The following is a 15,655-nucleotide window of genomic DNA, read 5'->3' as shown; positions in this document are numbered from 1 at the left end:
AGTGCAGGGACTACTTACTCCTACTTATCTCCTAGCAATAGCCACTTTTGCTAGGAGTGATGGTTTTAGCGCCTCATTTTCTCCGCTAGGACAGGACAAAACGATTCTAAGCCCTACTAAAATGTCTTGCATCAAAACAAAAACATGGTTAATGCAAAAAGTAAAACCTATGTATCCGGGGACACAGAATGCACAACAAACGTCCAACTAACTAACTCCGCCCACGCTCAGGTAGTAACCAAGCCGATGTAAACGCATCCCTACCGAGCCATACTGTACCCGACCGAGTAGAGCCAGTGGAAACACGCCCTAAGATTCCAATAACAATGAAGTTTCTCAGCACTCGCAGTCTTCAGTGATACGTTTGCAGTGATCTATTTTTGCTGGACACCAAGGAAGAACAGAATGTGACTTCTTTTGCTTGACGTCGATGCAACGAGGTCATTTCTCAATATGGCAGCTCTTTTTGTTAACGCTCATTAAATGCCTCCAAATTATTATACCCGACATTACAAAATTAAATCATGTTCTGTCTATCAAATATGTTGCCCTTACTTTATCCCTGCATTTTATGAGGCAGTTGTAGGTTTGGAAATCGGACGCTAGGTGGAGCAATAGATCCCTGACGGTAGACTGAGCTGCAGAGCAGCTTTTCAGCTCCATCTCCTCTGTCAGCTCCTCACCCACACGGGAATGCTGCTTTTGGAGTGAGCCGCGCAAAAACAATGAAAGCTCACATCAGACACAAGTTCTTTGACTGGTGACTCCCACGCCGCCCGACACTGCTGTTTCACAAACCAGGCCGAGCGTTATGAGCCCGTAGCCAGGAAGGAGAGGGAAATGCATCATGTCAAACATCCTTGGCTGACAGATTTAGCGAGAAAACCAAAAGCGTCAGGAGGCCTTTACGACAAGAAAAGCCTTATGGGAAAAGTGTGCTAACAGCATGACTCACCACCTTCGCTTAAGTCGTGGAACACAGACGCTACAACTGTATATCCGTCAGTGCTCTATCATCGCTGTTTCACCTTTGAATCAAATCAGCACGTTCCATAATTCTAATAACAATTAGTGTCAGGATGGTTACTTGGAAGGATTGAGCCTGAGGGGAATGCAGATGATATTGACTGGCCGTTGTGCAAATAAGGAATTAGGCTGCTAGATAAGATCAGGCAGAGTTGATGAAAACGTGGGTTTGTATGCTCCTGTGCTGCTCTACATCGAACTGCTGCAACGAATGAATATCCAATAACGGCATTCATTACGACTGTCACACGACGGGGATGAGGACGTGTCTTTGGAAGAGGTTTCACGTAGGTATTCAATGTCGGCCGATATAGCCCATAATCTGAGCCCTAGGTTCAGAGAGACTGTAAAAGGGGCGGGATGAATTAGGTCATCTGTACCATCTGCACTTTATTGCTGTGGCTGGCAGCTGCTGTCCTAATGGCATCTGCGCAGAGATGGTGTGATTTACAGGTTCACGGGCAATGACAACGAGGACACGGGCAGCCACTCTTGCCGCCACGCCGGTTTTCCCTCTCCGTTGGGAGGGGAAGCTGTCGGCTCCACTTGTACGACGCGTCTCAAAGCAGGGGGCAGTCAAAAGGAGCAGGTCTTTGGCAGCGCGGAAGACGTAGCCCGGGTGGGAAATAAATCAATATGTTTGGGGAGAGGCTGTCCTCGTGCCCTTTGATGCTGCTGCGTAAACAGGAGGGAGACTTTTGCAATCTCGAGCCCACTTGACACACTCACTTCCTCCCACCCCTCCCCCCTTTCACCCATGAAGAGAAGCAGCACACGAGCTGAGGTGAAGGTTTCACATGCCCTCTATGAAAAAGGTGAAACAAAGAGCACGGCCTCGGAGAGAAACGACTGCAATGGCATTGGCGGAGCTAGAAACGTTTCCTGGGGGGGGGGCACAGCGTGAGATCGTGACTCACATCGGGGTGGCAAAACTAGATACCTGAAATGTCAACATGACTGCTTTAATTATTCTAATTGTGAATGTCCTTTCTTTTTTTGGATTCATTAAAAGTTTTCAGGTTGACCTTATAACAGTTGGCCCGTCACCATTCTTGTGAACTATAGGACGGGAATTCTTCAACAATGTGAAATATGAATAATAAACCCATATCAGCCTGTCAGGGTTAGTGTTACAGTACATTCCTTCTGTGAGATACGAGAACAGAATCCAGGACAATCATCAAGTCAGAAATACGCATAAGAAAAAAAGATACTGTACATCAACAAAACAATGACTTGAGATGCTGTAGAGTGGAAATGTAAGGCTTTTGTAAATGTAAGGCTCTGCCCCTGTGCAACTGTGCGTGAGTTGACAAATCAGAGTTTTGTTTGTTTGTTTGGGGTTGTTTTTTTTGTTTTGCTTTTTTTTTTTTTTTTTAAAAAAACAGGCTCGAGGGAGGCGGGGGCAGAGAGACCGGGGGATTCGGGGGGAGGAGGACCACAATCGGGATTGAGGTCAGCAACCACAAGGTCAGCTAAAATTCCTTGCAAGTATATTAAGACATCCATCTGGCGCAGCTCAGAGGTACATGGAATGGTGGGAATGGGGCCGGATGGATTGGAAATAGTGGCGAATTATGCAGCGAGGCAACACGAAGGCACAATAAAAAGTCGGAAAAAAAAAACGTCTGCGTGATTTCCCTGCAAGGAATTGCGTCATAGAAATTTATTATAATATGGCATGGAAGTACATTAGGTCCCTTGGTTTCGGCTGTGTGCACAGTGCAGTACACAAACAACATCTCCATGGCAGGAACAGCATTATAGGCAAACTTGGGACAACAGGAGCACCACTGACCAGCATCTCTGGAACATTTGTGAAAATCATGCAGCAGATAGACTTTTAATTTACATCTTTGTACATTTCAACCTCTCCACCCTTCTATAAAATATGTAAACATTTGGACAACATTTGGTTCCTTCAATAAGTTTTTTTTAAATGATCATTTTACCCCTGTATAATGAATAGGCTGGAGTAGTCTCAGTGTCAGTACTGTGTCTCTTTAAATATCTCCAGAGCAAAGTCATGACAATGGCAACGGGGATAAGCATTTTGCATTTTAAATTCCAAAGCAGTGCATCCTTTGTCGATGAAGCAAAACGAAATAAAATCTAGTCTGCCACCTTCAAACAGGAAGTCATGAGCAATGCATAAGGGGATTAGAGTCGTTATACAGGCTCCCCGTTTTCCGACAGGGACAGTTGGTGGACTTTGATAGTGGGAAGGTTTCCGACAGGAGTTGGCTGAGCGCTGGTGGACTCCTGCGGGGGAGTCCTGCCCCTGAGGATGCAACAGCAGGTGTGGTGAAAGCTTTTGCTGCAGAGTCTGGCCACCTTGCTCCTGCTTGCCTGGCCTGGTCCTGATTCTCCCGTTGTGTCCCCTGAAAAGACCCTCCACTCCCTGCTGTCCCTGGAGGACGGAGTTCGGGACAGGGCCATAGACGAGGAAGGGCTGAGGTGGCACGCTGCCCCCCTGCTGTCCAGGCCCAGGTTGAGAGTCTGGCTATGACCCTGAGTTTGACTCTGAACTGTTTTCAGATGCTGATGCTGTGACCTCGGCACTATTCTGAGGCAATGAACTCCCAGTAAACTCTGGAAAGCTTTCTTGAACTCCTGGTTGGAGCACGGGTAGATGATGGGGTTGATGCAACTGTTGACATATCCAAGCCAGAACGTGATCTTGAAGACGGTGTCTGAAGGTCTGTAGGCAGGAAATATGGAGCCTGAGGGAACATGAGGCACAGATGATGGAGTTTAAGAAACTGACGTATTTGGAAAAAAGTGAACATAAACTAACCATGTTAGTGTCATTGACATTTTCTATGTTATACTGCTGATCATATTATAGCTTTTCCAGAGTTTTCTTTTTTAGCCCAAACTCGAGACAGGCAGGGCGGTCAGTGTTGTCACGTAGCTGTTGAGTGAGGTACAATTTGTGAACAAGAGCTGAATTCATTTGCTAAACAGTGTGTTTTAGCAGTCACTTTTTGAATAAGCAGTTGAATAGGCAACGCAAATAAGGAGTTTTCTGTCATAATAAAGACATGTATCACTTGTGAAAAGTGCACAATATTGGAACTTTAAAATTATGTAAATGAATTAGAGGCAACCAACTGTGACAGTCCAGTATTTGTGCATTTTCTGTCCTTGCCAGCTTAACGGCTTTACTATTCTTTCTTCTTGGTGGTCATCCTGGTGTTTTCTTGCATAGAAAGGAGACAAGCAGGAAAGAACTACAGTGCAAAGCTACTAAATGTAGGTTTAACAGTGTCCATTTACAGCTTTAGTGATGTTAATGCCAACAAATTGTGCTGTGCACCTTGTGTAAAATGAGCCCCAGCCTCATCTAACCGTGCTGTCTTTGTATTAAGACTGTTAAGGTAGAAAGCACTGGCACCATTATGTGTAAAATACCAGTTTACACGTAGATAAGACAATTTGTGGTATCTTCACAGTCCCTGAATTAGAGCTGAGTTAGGCAGCGATTCACCAGTGGCAGTGGAAATGAGAAAAGAACACTTATCTGCATAAACTGAGAGAAATACATCACTTTAACATTGACATGCAGCGCGTATTGTGCATTTTTCGTTAATGTTTTATTTAGCACATGTCCCCACTTGTCATTTGTCTGATGGATTTCGTTTAAAACCCACCACCATTGCTTTTGTACTCGTCTGAGAAGTAAAACTGTTGATAATAAAGGGCTTTTATTATGAGAGTTGCCACAAATGCCTATATACTGTCTTTGATAGATGAGACTGTGGTATGACGACGGGCAGAGGAGGTGGATAGACAAACAGAGCCAATAGTTTTGTGCTCAGCTCCATAGCTCCTGCGTTTTGTCCCCAGCTGTGCTGTCATTCCCTCTGCTGTTTGATTGATGCATTTTGAGAGAAAAACAACCTGTGGTATTGCAGGTGTTCCACCTCACTAAAATCGATAGAACGGCATGGAAAAAATTACTACTGCCAATTATATGACAACATAGATTGTGAACAAATTAAAAAAAAAAAAAAAAGTCTTGTGCAGGGAAAAAACAGAAAACTGCACAGGAAAAAAAGAATACAGCGTTTGTTGATCTACTGATACATGTAAGACTTGAACTCACCTTTATTGATAATGAATCAAGTTATTAAGTAATCCCTTTGTAATTATAGTTGCATTTCCCCCCATACATGTATAACTAATTAATGTAATCATGCTCCAACCTTTCAAAGTCGACATTTTTTTCAATGTTGTTCAGAAAAGGAACCTGCCTACTGACTCTTGTGGTAATGGTTTGCAGCCAGACACCAGCATTAGTAAGGGAGGATTTGTAAGCAGAAGCTTTTCCTGATTACCCAGGCCAACGAAAAGCGGCTAAATTTACAAGCGTGAGAGCAAGAAAATACAAGAAAAACAGTGATTTATGAGCGTTCATCATATCTCCACTGTTCAGATTTCCTCCTCACATTCCTTATACATTGAATATTGTGAATGCATGGTGGGCAAGCCATGTAATTTCCCCCCAGGCATGTCTTTATTCAGCCAGGCGAGCTGAATGAAAAGAACTTATGAGGTCTGACAGCGCTGTGATGGCTTTATCTGTCACTCCCTAGCAGGAGAGGTGATGAAGTGAGTGACAGGGATATTGGAGAGTGCAAGGATCAAAGGAACGCCTTTACACTTTGTAGATAGGTGTGCGTTTGAAATGTAATCCCTTGTCTGAAACTCTGTGCTTTTTTTTCACAGACAGGTGAGTTGTAGGCGCTGTTATGAGATATGAATGATTTATGGGGCCTATTTGTAAAGTGACTGCTTACTGCAATTCTGAAGAGGTCAGTTTGAATGAACCTTATTGTGCTGCCACAGAGGAGCAATTACATTAACGTGATCAAACAATTAAATCCGCCGGCACTTACAAAACTTGGCAAATTGACAAATGGCATGTGTAAAATGAATGAATGCAGAAGGTAAGTAGCTCTCTAGAAGTGGACTGAGTGCAGGCAATGACATTTAAGATAGCGTTGTTCATTTGGTTAATCATTTAGACAAAAACCTCCGTGGGGATCTTCGGGAATCATGCTAATTTTGGTTGCGGCTGAGCACCAGATAAATCTTGCAGTAAACGGCCTCAACTAAATACATACAGTGTGAGCCAGTCACATTTGCTTTCTTTTCACGTAGGCTAAAGGTGCTTTCACATCTGGACTGTCTTGGTTTGTTCCGACATAGGTGATTTGTCCTGAAATCAATAGGCGTACATATGTTTCCGCACACCCAGACGCCACCGCCTCGTACTTGCAGGTTAATGCGTCGCATCGCCGGACAGCATCGTGACAATAATGCAGGTCTAAGTGACGCGGAGAGGAATTGAAAAGGCGAATAGACATTTGGACAGATTAACACACTTCCCAGGTGTTTGGACGCCACACATAATAAAGTGAAACAGTTTCTAAGATCAGGAGTGAAACAATATAAGTTTCAATGAACCAACTGCCAAACAGTGCTGCTCGTACACAGCGATACCCAAAGGTGAAAGACCGTACTGTCTATATTGACAAGTGATATTTTGGCACCTGTTGCCAGGCAGCACGTATGAGAGCTGTTTGTTCTGGTAGCTGGGCCAGTTGTGTTCTCACTGCAAACCAGGTCGCTCCTGGAATCAAGCCGAGGACGCCTCCTCTGGGCCTTCTCTGTTTGCCGCTTTACTGTGCATCACAGTGCAATCACTGTGTATAGATATGTTCAGACGAATGGAGAAAAAGAGGGAAGTCCTCTGACTGGCTGATCTCAGTGCAAAAACATTTTGAAATTAAAAATATTGACACAACGGCATAGCAAGCAGTACGCGGCTTATTGCTTATCAGAAATAAAGCAAATGACAAAAATATTAGAAATATTGCAAGATTCTGTTAATGTCAAATGCCAAAGAAAATGTCAAAAAGCTAGTGCTAAAATTATACATGTATATATTTATATATATATACATGTATAAATAGTGTCAAATATCTCTGTAATCTTGAAATTGTGGCTTAAGTTCAACAAGAGACGATGCATCAATGTTACCGCAGCCCAGGACGGCTTACCTAAGCACTAGCTCGAGAGGGGGCTGAGCAGGGATTTTCCAAATTAGCTGGACATTGTGGAATTTCACGTGTGACAATGAAAACAATGCCTTAAAGAATGATACAGGGGTGACAATTGCTGCGTTCGCCCAGACGCACAGCGCAGAGGTCGCAGACAAAAGTCGAGCCAGCACAGTGATGGATTGTGTACCTGACAATACTCACCAATGGGGAGAGCCAGGAAGAAAGGCAGCCAGCACAACACGAAGCAGCCCACTACGATCCCCAAGGTCTTGGCCGCCTTCTTCTCCCGGGAGAACTTGAGCAGTCGCAGGGCGAAGTGCGTGCGGTTGCGCAAGGCCTCGTCCTCTGACACGGTGGCATTTCCCCGGTGGATCCTCAGAGTCACCCGCTTTGAGTCGGACTTCTCAGTCTTTTGTCCCTCCTTCCAGACGCGGCTCTCTCTGTGAGCTACCACATAGACCCGGCAGTACATGACCAGTATGATGGCCAGGGGGAGGTAGAAAGAGCCCACAGCAGAGAAGATGGCGTAGGCCGGCTCCTCGGTGATCTTGCAGATGGAGTCGTCCTCCGGCGCCGGCTCTTTCCAGCCAAACAACGGTCCGATGGATATGATGATTGACAGCACCCACAGCAGCATCACCGCCAGCAGCGCCCGGCGCTTTGTCATTATGGTTGGGTAACGCAGAGGGTAACTGACTCCAATGTAGCGGTCAACAGAGATCACACAAAGGCTCATGATGGAGGCGGTGCAGCAGAGCACATCCACAGCTGCCCAAACATTGCAGAAGGCTCGACCAAACAGCCAGCGGTCCACAATCTCCAAAATGGCAGAGAAGGGCAGCACCGTCGAGCTCAGCAGCAAATCTGCCACGGCCAGATTGACGATAAAGTAGTGCGTGACCGTCCGCAGGTTTCGATGACAAACGACTGAAAGGATAACGAGGATGTTTCCGACGATCCCGAACACGATCAAGGCTCCCAGAAACGGGCCCAGTAACACAGCTTTAATCACGTTGAGCTCCGGCACTAAAACTTGGCTACAGTTTGAGCAGTTCTGTGTCAAATGAACTTTGGTCATTTTGTCCATCGAGGGAAGCATCTGCTCTGAAGTCAATGTTCTGATGTTCCGTGCTCCGGCCGGAGCAGCAAAGGTGGACTGAAACTAAAATCTATTTAAGTTGACTCCAGGAGTGGAGGGACATTAGGGCGTTTTTCGTGAGCGCCATTAGGGTAATGACCACATTAAGTCTGTCTCGTCAAAACATGATTTGAATGATAATGCCTTGAGCAACTGGGTCATTAAATTGGCAAAATATCAAGAAAAATAAAATGGGAAGAATGTGGAAACAGAGGGAAGTGTAATGTATGCAGAGAAAAGCTACAGCACTAGAATCCATCTCCTGAATCTCTCACAGTGCAGCTGGTAGAAATGCATTATGGTTGGGATCGATGGATCAGTGTCTATTTTCTTAGCATGTTCACAGTGGCAAAAGAGCAGTTTGCGGGGCCACGTTTCTGGGTAAGATGGTAAATAAGCAGAAGTCCTGGCACTGTCTCATGTCGAGGCCCAGTTCAGCTTCAAGCCAGCAGCAGCGCCCGGCACCTTTGAAAAGAGAAACAGTGGAGTTAGCCTTCAGAGAAGTGACACATCCAACAGAAACAAACATAATTGTTTTCGCTTTTCATGTTTCCGTGGCTCGGAACATGTCAACACTGGAAGCAAAGACATGAAAAGAAAAAGCTGCCAAAACATTGTGCGGGCCCACTGTCAGCTCCTCAGTACACAAAGTGAACGTGCGAATAAAGTAAGTTACAGCACTGAAGCCGACTGTTCATTTCGCTATATTGTCTGAAAAGGCAACACGCAATCAAAACCGTACGACGGTGCAGTCTTACGAACAAGTCAGTGCGTGCTTTATCTCTATTTTGTGGCGTTAATATGATCTTGAACTGACCCACACTTAGCCTGCTGTTGATCCTAAACCCTTTCACAACAGATCAATAAAACTCCCTGACCTACGAAGAGAGGGGTCGAAACAATAAACAGCGTTAAACTCTGACAGGTATTGACTTTTTCAAGTGTAACGCCCTACTGAACCTTTAATACATTTTCAATAAGCATAGATCGTATTGCAGCAATATGGATTTATTCTTCGCTAACGACATTTAGCAAGGTGTACAACAACAGGACTTGACAAATTAGCAAAAGTTGCTAGCTTTAACCGCATACCGTATAGGTCTTAACTGATGCAATGTTTTCCAAATAGGCAGGATTAGTAAAACTGAATGAATGAGGCCGATTTAAAATCAGTTTTAAAAAAAACCCAACAACAACACACATTCATTCACACGCTCATAAACCAGAGCCAGCGTCACATCAGAACGGTTTGTATTGGTGTGGGCTCCATATGAGTATGACAAGCAACACTAGATTCATGTCACAGCCGGTAGAAAGGCTGATGTGTGGAATTTTTTTTTAACTCAACTATTACAAAAGCCAGTTGGTGGTGAGTGAAAACATCTTTTACACCGTTAAACCTTTCAGTGCTTTGTTCATATTTGGCGTGAAAATGTCATCTAGTTCTGATAAAATGCCATAATGGCAGCGTGCACGCTAATATCCCGAGTAGCGAGAGCTAATTTTACGCCTCTATTTCCTTCATTACACTCACCCTGTGCCTTTTTTCTACTTCTGTGCTTTTTAGGCTGAAAGGGAGCAGATTTGCATACTCAATGCCAGACCGATTTTCACTGAAGGCACGTTACTAAAACCATAACTGCAGTAATCCATCTGTAACGGAATCTTACTTAAGCCAGACTATTACTACTCCTACTGCTATTTACTGGCAGTTCTCTTTACACTTTCCCTCACACTTGCCTTCTTATAACGTGAACTGTTTTTGTTTTTGTTTCTACAGTTCGCAATATAGTGTTTAGCCTGATTTACATAAAGAAAAATAAGATTTTGTTTTATAAGAGAAGGACAAAAATCAATTGCAGTGGTTGGAATTGTAAGTGACCCTGTCACGAGCTTCCTTGGCATCTGTTTTTCTCCCCTTTTTGAGTGATAGAAATCCACCGTTTCTGAATGTCCTGTACCTTGACTGTCCAGCGATGTCTTAGTGCCACACCGACTGACAGATGTGCGCTTAATCTTGCCCATGCATATTTGCTATGTGGATGTTCCTTAACTAAACATAGATTAGACGGGAATGAGCAAAAGTAGTGCAGCCATGTTGACGATTAAAGGATTTTGTTAAGCTGCTTTATTTGACTCCAAATTAAAAGTTTATAGGAGCTGTCCTCTTTTACAGTGTTCTATCTATCTATCTATCTATCTATCTATCTATCTATCTATCTATCTACCTGCTAACACGAGTCAGATGGCCACATTCAGTCATCACCCACCTCTTCCCACTCTGCTGCTGTTCCTCAACACCCTATTAACAAGTGCTTGACCTTTTACTGTGAGCCTCACAAACCACTGCTACGTTTTGGATTTACCGCTCCTTAAGGTGTTTGACCGACTGTTGCATCTCCGACTGACTTCGTGCTGAACCTCCCCCACAGCCACACCCTAACCTGGGTTCATCGGTCTGCTTATGTAGCAGCTGAATCTACCCACGTGCTTAAAACTGAGTAAAGTGCTGGAGGACAGAGGACGGTGGTGGTGGGAGGGCTTGGCTGGTAATTATGAAAGTGAGAGTAACATGTTTATCTAAAGCAGAGCAGCGGGAGCTCATTAAACCATCATCACTTTGCACTGGAGAGGAGATTATGTTCCACCCCTCACTTGAAATCTGGAGTGTCCCTGCTGCATTCCAATATTAAATCTACTGTGTTACAATTAACTGGTGAGAAGAAGCTTGATGAATTTACTGTAAGAGAAGTCGCGACGAGCCCCGGCGATGGCTCCGTACAGTTATTTTTGCTCATGCCCGTTCTGTTGCGAAGGAATCTTGGTGGAATTCACGCAGCAGAGCTGCCCAGTAATGTAGGTGTTCAACTGAAGAAGAAGATGACTGGGGATTAACAATTACAATCGGTACTAAAATATCTTTCAATATGTCTGTGGGAATATGTGAGAAAACTGGCAGAAAAAAAAGATTCACCTTATGGGCATCTGATTTTATTTTTCCTTTCTTAAGACTTGCACGCTGCATCTAAATTGCAGATTGAGGGCTACTTCTTTTCTGATACATAAAGATTCAGGTGCGGTTAAGTGGGCTTTTTTTCGTCTCTCGGTGTCTTAATATTCATGCAGAGAAGCCGGCAAGAGGAGGAGACCTTTCCAAACCCAGCGACTGGATCCATAAAGAGCTAAATGCTATTTAAATGCCTTATAGAATGGTGGGGGTCCTTCCTGTTGCACACACGGCTCTGCCCTAATTATGTACAAATGCTGGCTGATAAGCAGCAGCTGCTCACGGCTGGACAGGTATCAGGCAGCTGCAGACGTGCAGCCTCCCTCTCTGCAATTCTGTTAACTGGTTGGAGGGAAACATTCAGGCTCAGCTGTCTGAACGTCTCAACTGAACGCGTGTGCTGGATACGACAGGAGCAGAGGTGACGTGGGACAGGAACACAATTCTGCTGAGCCGAGAGGCATCAAAAAAGACACCTGAGAAGCTATTTTTTTCTAGAAATGTCATTGATTTTGAAATATCACTTTCAACGTCATTAAAGATGAGCAGATGAGATTTTTTTTATGCATCAATGCCCCCCCGCCCCCTCTCTCTCTCTCGCGCGCACACACACACACACACACACACACATTTTGTAGAGTGGTTTTCTGTCTCACAATAAATATTAGCACAACCAGTACTTGGGGGGGGGGGGGGGGGGGGAATAACTCAGAACCACTGAACCTTCAACCACTGCAAGGTAATCCATCTTCAACGATCAACCAGCCAGCAAAAGGGGCTATGATCAGATGAACACTAAATATTCAGTGAAAAGTGTCTGCATGTTCTCCTCTGGTGATGTTTTACTCAGATTTTAAACAAAATAATTCCTTTTTCAAAAATATCTTGGGACTCACTCCATTTCCAATGATCACCATTTTGGTGATAAATGTATTGTATCGTATCAGACTCTTCCAAACAATAGCCATATAGTGGGTCGCTGCCACGTCAATGCCCGAAGATCAAACTCTCACGTTTCACTTGCAGTGAATTCATCAAAACACTCCAAATATGTTTTGATCATCGTTGAGGGGGAATCCCAGTCAAAGGGGTTATTAGATATTACAACCTGGTTCACATTCTGGTCTGAGGGACATTGCACAGACCTGACCCGACCGTTTCTCTGACGTTGCATGTTTGCTGGGATTCATCTCCAGCAATAAAATGACTTCAGCAGCCAACGCTGACAGAGAGCAGACATCACACTGCGTTCTTATGATGGACACTGTCCCGACACCGCATTGTTGCTTTTTAAAAGTCAACCAATTAAAGCCCATTTTAAGATTTAAACAACAACACAAAGGCTCTAAGTCTCATTTGAAAACACGTTGGTGTCATTAATTTCCAACTGCCTTCAGATCTAACTGGTGCGAACCAAGCCATGTTACCTCAGGCAGGGAAACTACCGCAGACTGAGAAGACAAAAATAGCCCCTTCAGACAGAATCCCGTGTGATCGCACAATTTTATTGGAAAAATGCCTTCAAAGTGCCAGCCGTGATAAATTAAAACAAACAAACAAACAAACAAACAAACAAACAAGCAAACAAACCAAAAAAAAAATCACACCTGTGGGGGAAATTCCTCGAAAAATTCCTTCTTCACCCAAAACTCATCATCTCAAGAGGTCGGAAATATTCATGCATCACCAGAGTGGACACCAAATGCGACGCTTAGACCAAAGCTGACTGAGAAAAACGGAAAAGCCTAAATAAATAAATAATAATAAAAAAAATAGGAGAAATTCAATATCCGTGAGCTCACCTAACTTTGAGTCTGATTTGTCGCATCCCCGCAGCGGCGGTGAGACGGATGGTGCGCTCACCGCGGAGAGAGCTCCTCACTCCCCGCCGGTTCTCCGCGCGTCCGATCCTCAGGTGCTCCGAGTCAGCCTCTCCATCAGGATGGCGAGCGCCAGATGACTCACGCGTCTCACCCGTATACGCGCCCTGCCACCGGCCAGCCACCGCACCATCCTCATCGTCACATCACACCCCTCTTCACAGCATCACTGCCGAGCCCGTGCGTCACGACGCCCAGTCACCGTCCGTCCACCCCAATCCACCCCTCGTCGACCATGCGCGTCAAGAAAGCGCGCACACCACTGGGCCGTCCGAAGAGTGGCTCGCACGCAGGGAAGTTACGCTCGTTTGTGCGAGGAGGGAACTGCGACCTCCAAGTGACTTTGTTAAGTTCGCTTTTCTGACCTACTTTATGTTTAAGACCAAACAAGGAAGTGTTTCAGGCTCGTTGAAACGACCGTATGCAATTAGATTTGCCTGAAATGTTGTCATTTCAAATATACACTTATTTTTTTTTTTTAATGCAAATGTTAATACTATGACATTGTGCTAGAAATCTGCCATTTCATTTCATTGTGGCTGTTTCCAACTGTCAGTGTATTAATTGTCCTTATGAAATGCATGAGATGAAATAAGGGAAGTAGAGTTCATTCAAATGATAAAACAATGTTGTTTCTTTTTAAATATTACTCCCAGTGAAGACCAACTTTATGTTATCGCGCTGTTTTATGTACAAGTCCAGACCTTCCCGCAATAGTCTTTTCCATCTAGCTGTGTGAATTAATTATGCACAAGGCCATTAAAAACTACTGAAAGTGTGATTTGTACTATGTGCGTAGTCATTAATCTTTTGTCCCTTTTCCATCTTGTACTAATTTGTCATGCACTGACACTGTGGAAGTGTGGAATGGATGGCTCCTATATACCTAATAATTAAGCTGTTTTTGCAGGCTGTACACTGGAGTATTAAGTCTGTTTAAAGTGACAAAGTTTGAAAAGGTGCTTGTTCAACTAAAACAAAAGTAACTGTTTGGGAAGACCACCAAAGATGCAGTTATATATACTGTGTATATGTGTATATATATATATATATATATATATCCATATCTTTTGATCAAAAAAAAAAGTGCAACACAGCATCTACATTATGGTCTAAAAGATTCTCTGGTTTATCTGGTTTAACTTAATCAATACACATTTGCTAGAGCTTGACGCATGCAATTTATTCGGCCGTGCAGTTTCATTAAGAACTTGCGGCTGCGCCCACACCTTCCCCCCCTCTTACTTCAATTAAGCCACAACAAGGAGATGATGTGGAAGTAGGAATTCTAACACAACAACATGCAAATAGATCTGGACTGATTCCTTTTCCTCCCATTATAGACAAATCCTCTGTTTATCCGGTTGGTGTATACTTAGCCTTCCAGTTGGGACTAAAAATAAATGCTTTTACTGCTGCAGATTGATAGAGATGTGAAGGCCATCTGTGACACCATCCGACCACCAAGTGCAGCTCTGTGTTTTAATCAGTAATCACACTTTTACTCAACCTTTTATGCTTTTGCAGTTGGAAGGAAAAAAACTTCTGGGTTACACTAAAAGCGTTGATCACGAGCACTTCTGAACCCTGTGCAAGATCAACTGCACCTTAACATGGCCTCTTGTGCAATGACATTCTGCTTTTGTGCACATGAAATGGATAATTTTGCAAAAGCAAATACCATAAATTGAGAGCCTTTAAGCTTGAGCTTGAAAGAGCAATTTTCACAGCAGTTTAGTCAGCAATTATGTTAACATTTGCAGAAATTATGCCTCATTATTGTGCATGCGTGACTCCTGCACATCACACTATTGACTGAAGCATGCATCCATTTAGGTGTATTTGTGTTTGCAATGTTACGTATAAGCCAGGGAAACAATGCAGTCGGGAGAAAAAATAAGAGCGGATTAAAATGGGGCCCATATGTTTCCTCTGCACCGCATTACTATGTCTTTGCATCTTGTTGTCATGCCATCTAAGACCTAGTGGAGAAACAATTACCTATCTGGGCTACCCATGAAGTGAGGCAGGCTGCTGAGTTTAAAATATACTGAAATCAATATCTCTGCACTGGATTAAGAAAGCAGTCCTTTTGGAAGCAACAGATCTGACCAGGTGTTTGCTCCAAGACTGCAATTCACGGACATTCACCTCAATTGCATATCATGGGTTTCCACTCACATGCTCTCAATATGGGCAAAAATATGAAAAAAAAAAGAATAAAAAAAGAATAACAAGAGACCCAGACCATCAATCATCTCAGCACGTTAAAGCAAATCACTGACACTGTGCTGAAACGGTATCTTTCAAAGAAACCTGATATGAAATGCTTTCCATTTTAAATTCAATCTAGAAACAGAACCTCCGTCCACTGTATTGTAATGATCCCCTCAGCCCCCGCAGGTACTCCTTGGTCTTTTTTTTTTTTTTTTGGAATAAAGGGAAGGACAGAGCTGAGTTGACATTATGAAATAAAAGTGAGAGACTGTGTTGATGATGCTTCTCATGCAGAGTCCTGCAGCAGTCAGCTGTC

At 43.8% G+C, this 15,655-nt stretch overlaps 1 protein-coding gene across 1 annotated transcript; it reads right to left on the bottom strand.

The window, feature by feature from the left end:
• Positions 1-2,565: 2,565 nt before the first annotated feature.
• On the bottom strand, positions 2,566-13,310 carry adra1aa (adrenoceptor alpha 1Aa). The gene is made up of 3 exons (XM_076039045.1): positions 13,045-13,310; positions 7,299-8,700; positions 2,566-3,749 (listed from the first exon to the last, which is right to left on the bottom strand). The coding sequence occupies exons 2-3, from the start codon at positions 8,194-8,196 to the stop codon at positions 3,196-3,198; spliced, it is 1,452 nt and encodes a 483-aa protein (XP_075895160.1). The 5' UTR covers positions 8,197-8,700; positions 13,045-13,310; the 3' UTR covers positions 2,566-3,195.
• Positions 13,311-15,655: the final 2,345 nt, after the last annotated feature.

The sequence above is a fragment of the Nelusetta ayraudi genome, unplaced genomic scaffold (genome assembly GCF_046127955.1).
Source record: "Nelusetta ayraudi isolate G7.1 ecotype Tasmania unplaced genomic scaffold, CSIRO-AGI_Nayr_v1 ptg000058l, whole genome shotgun sequence".
Lineage (NCBI taxonomy): Eukaryota > Metazoa > Chordata > Actinopteri > Tetraodontiformes > Monacanthidae > Nelusetta > Nelusetta ayraudi.
The sequence above is the reverse complement of the archived record's forward strand: the minus strand, read 5'-3'. Positions and strand labels throughout refer to the sequence as shown.

Bases quoted from the DNA above. Each gene is read 5' to 3' on its own strand.
- adra1aa (XM_076039045.1), bottom strand. From the start codon at position 8,196: ATGCTTCCCTCGATGGACAAAATGACCAAAGTTCATTTGACACAGAAC. The intron at 3,750-7,298 runs GTGAGTATTGTC...ATGTTCCCTCAG, and splicing joins CTTCCTGGCTCTCCCCATTG to GCTCCATATTTCCTGCCTAC.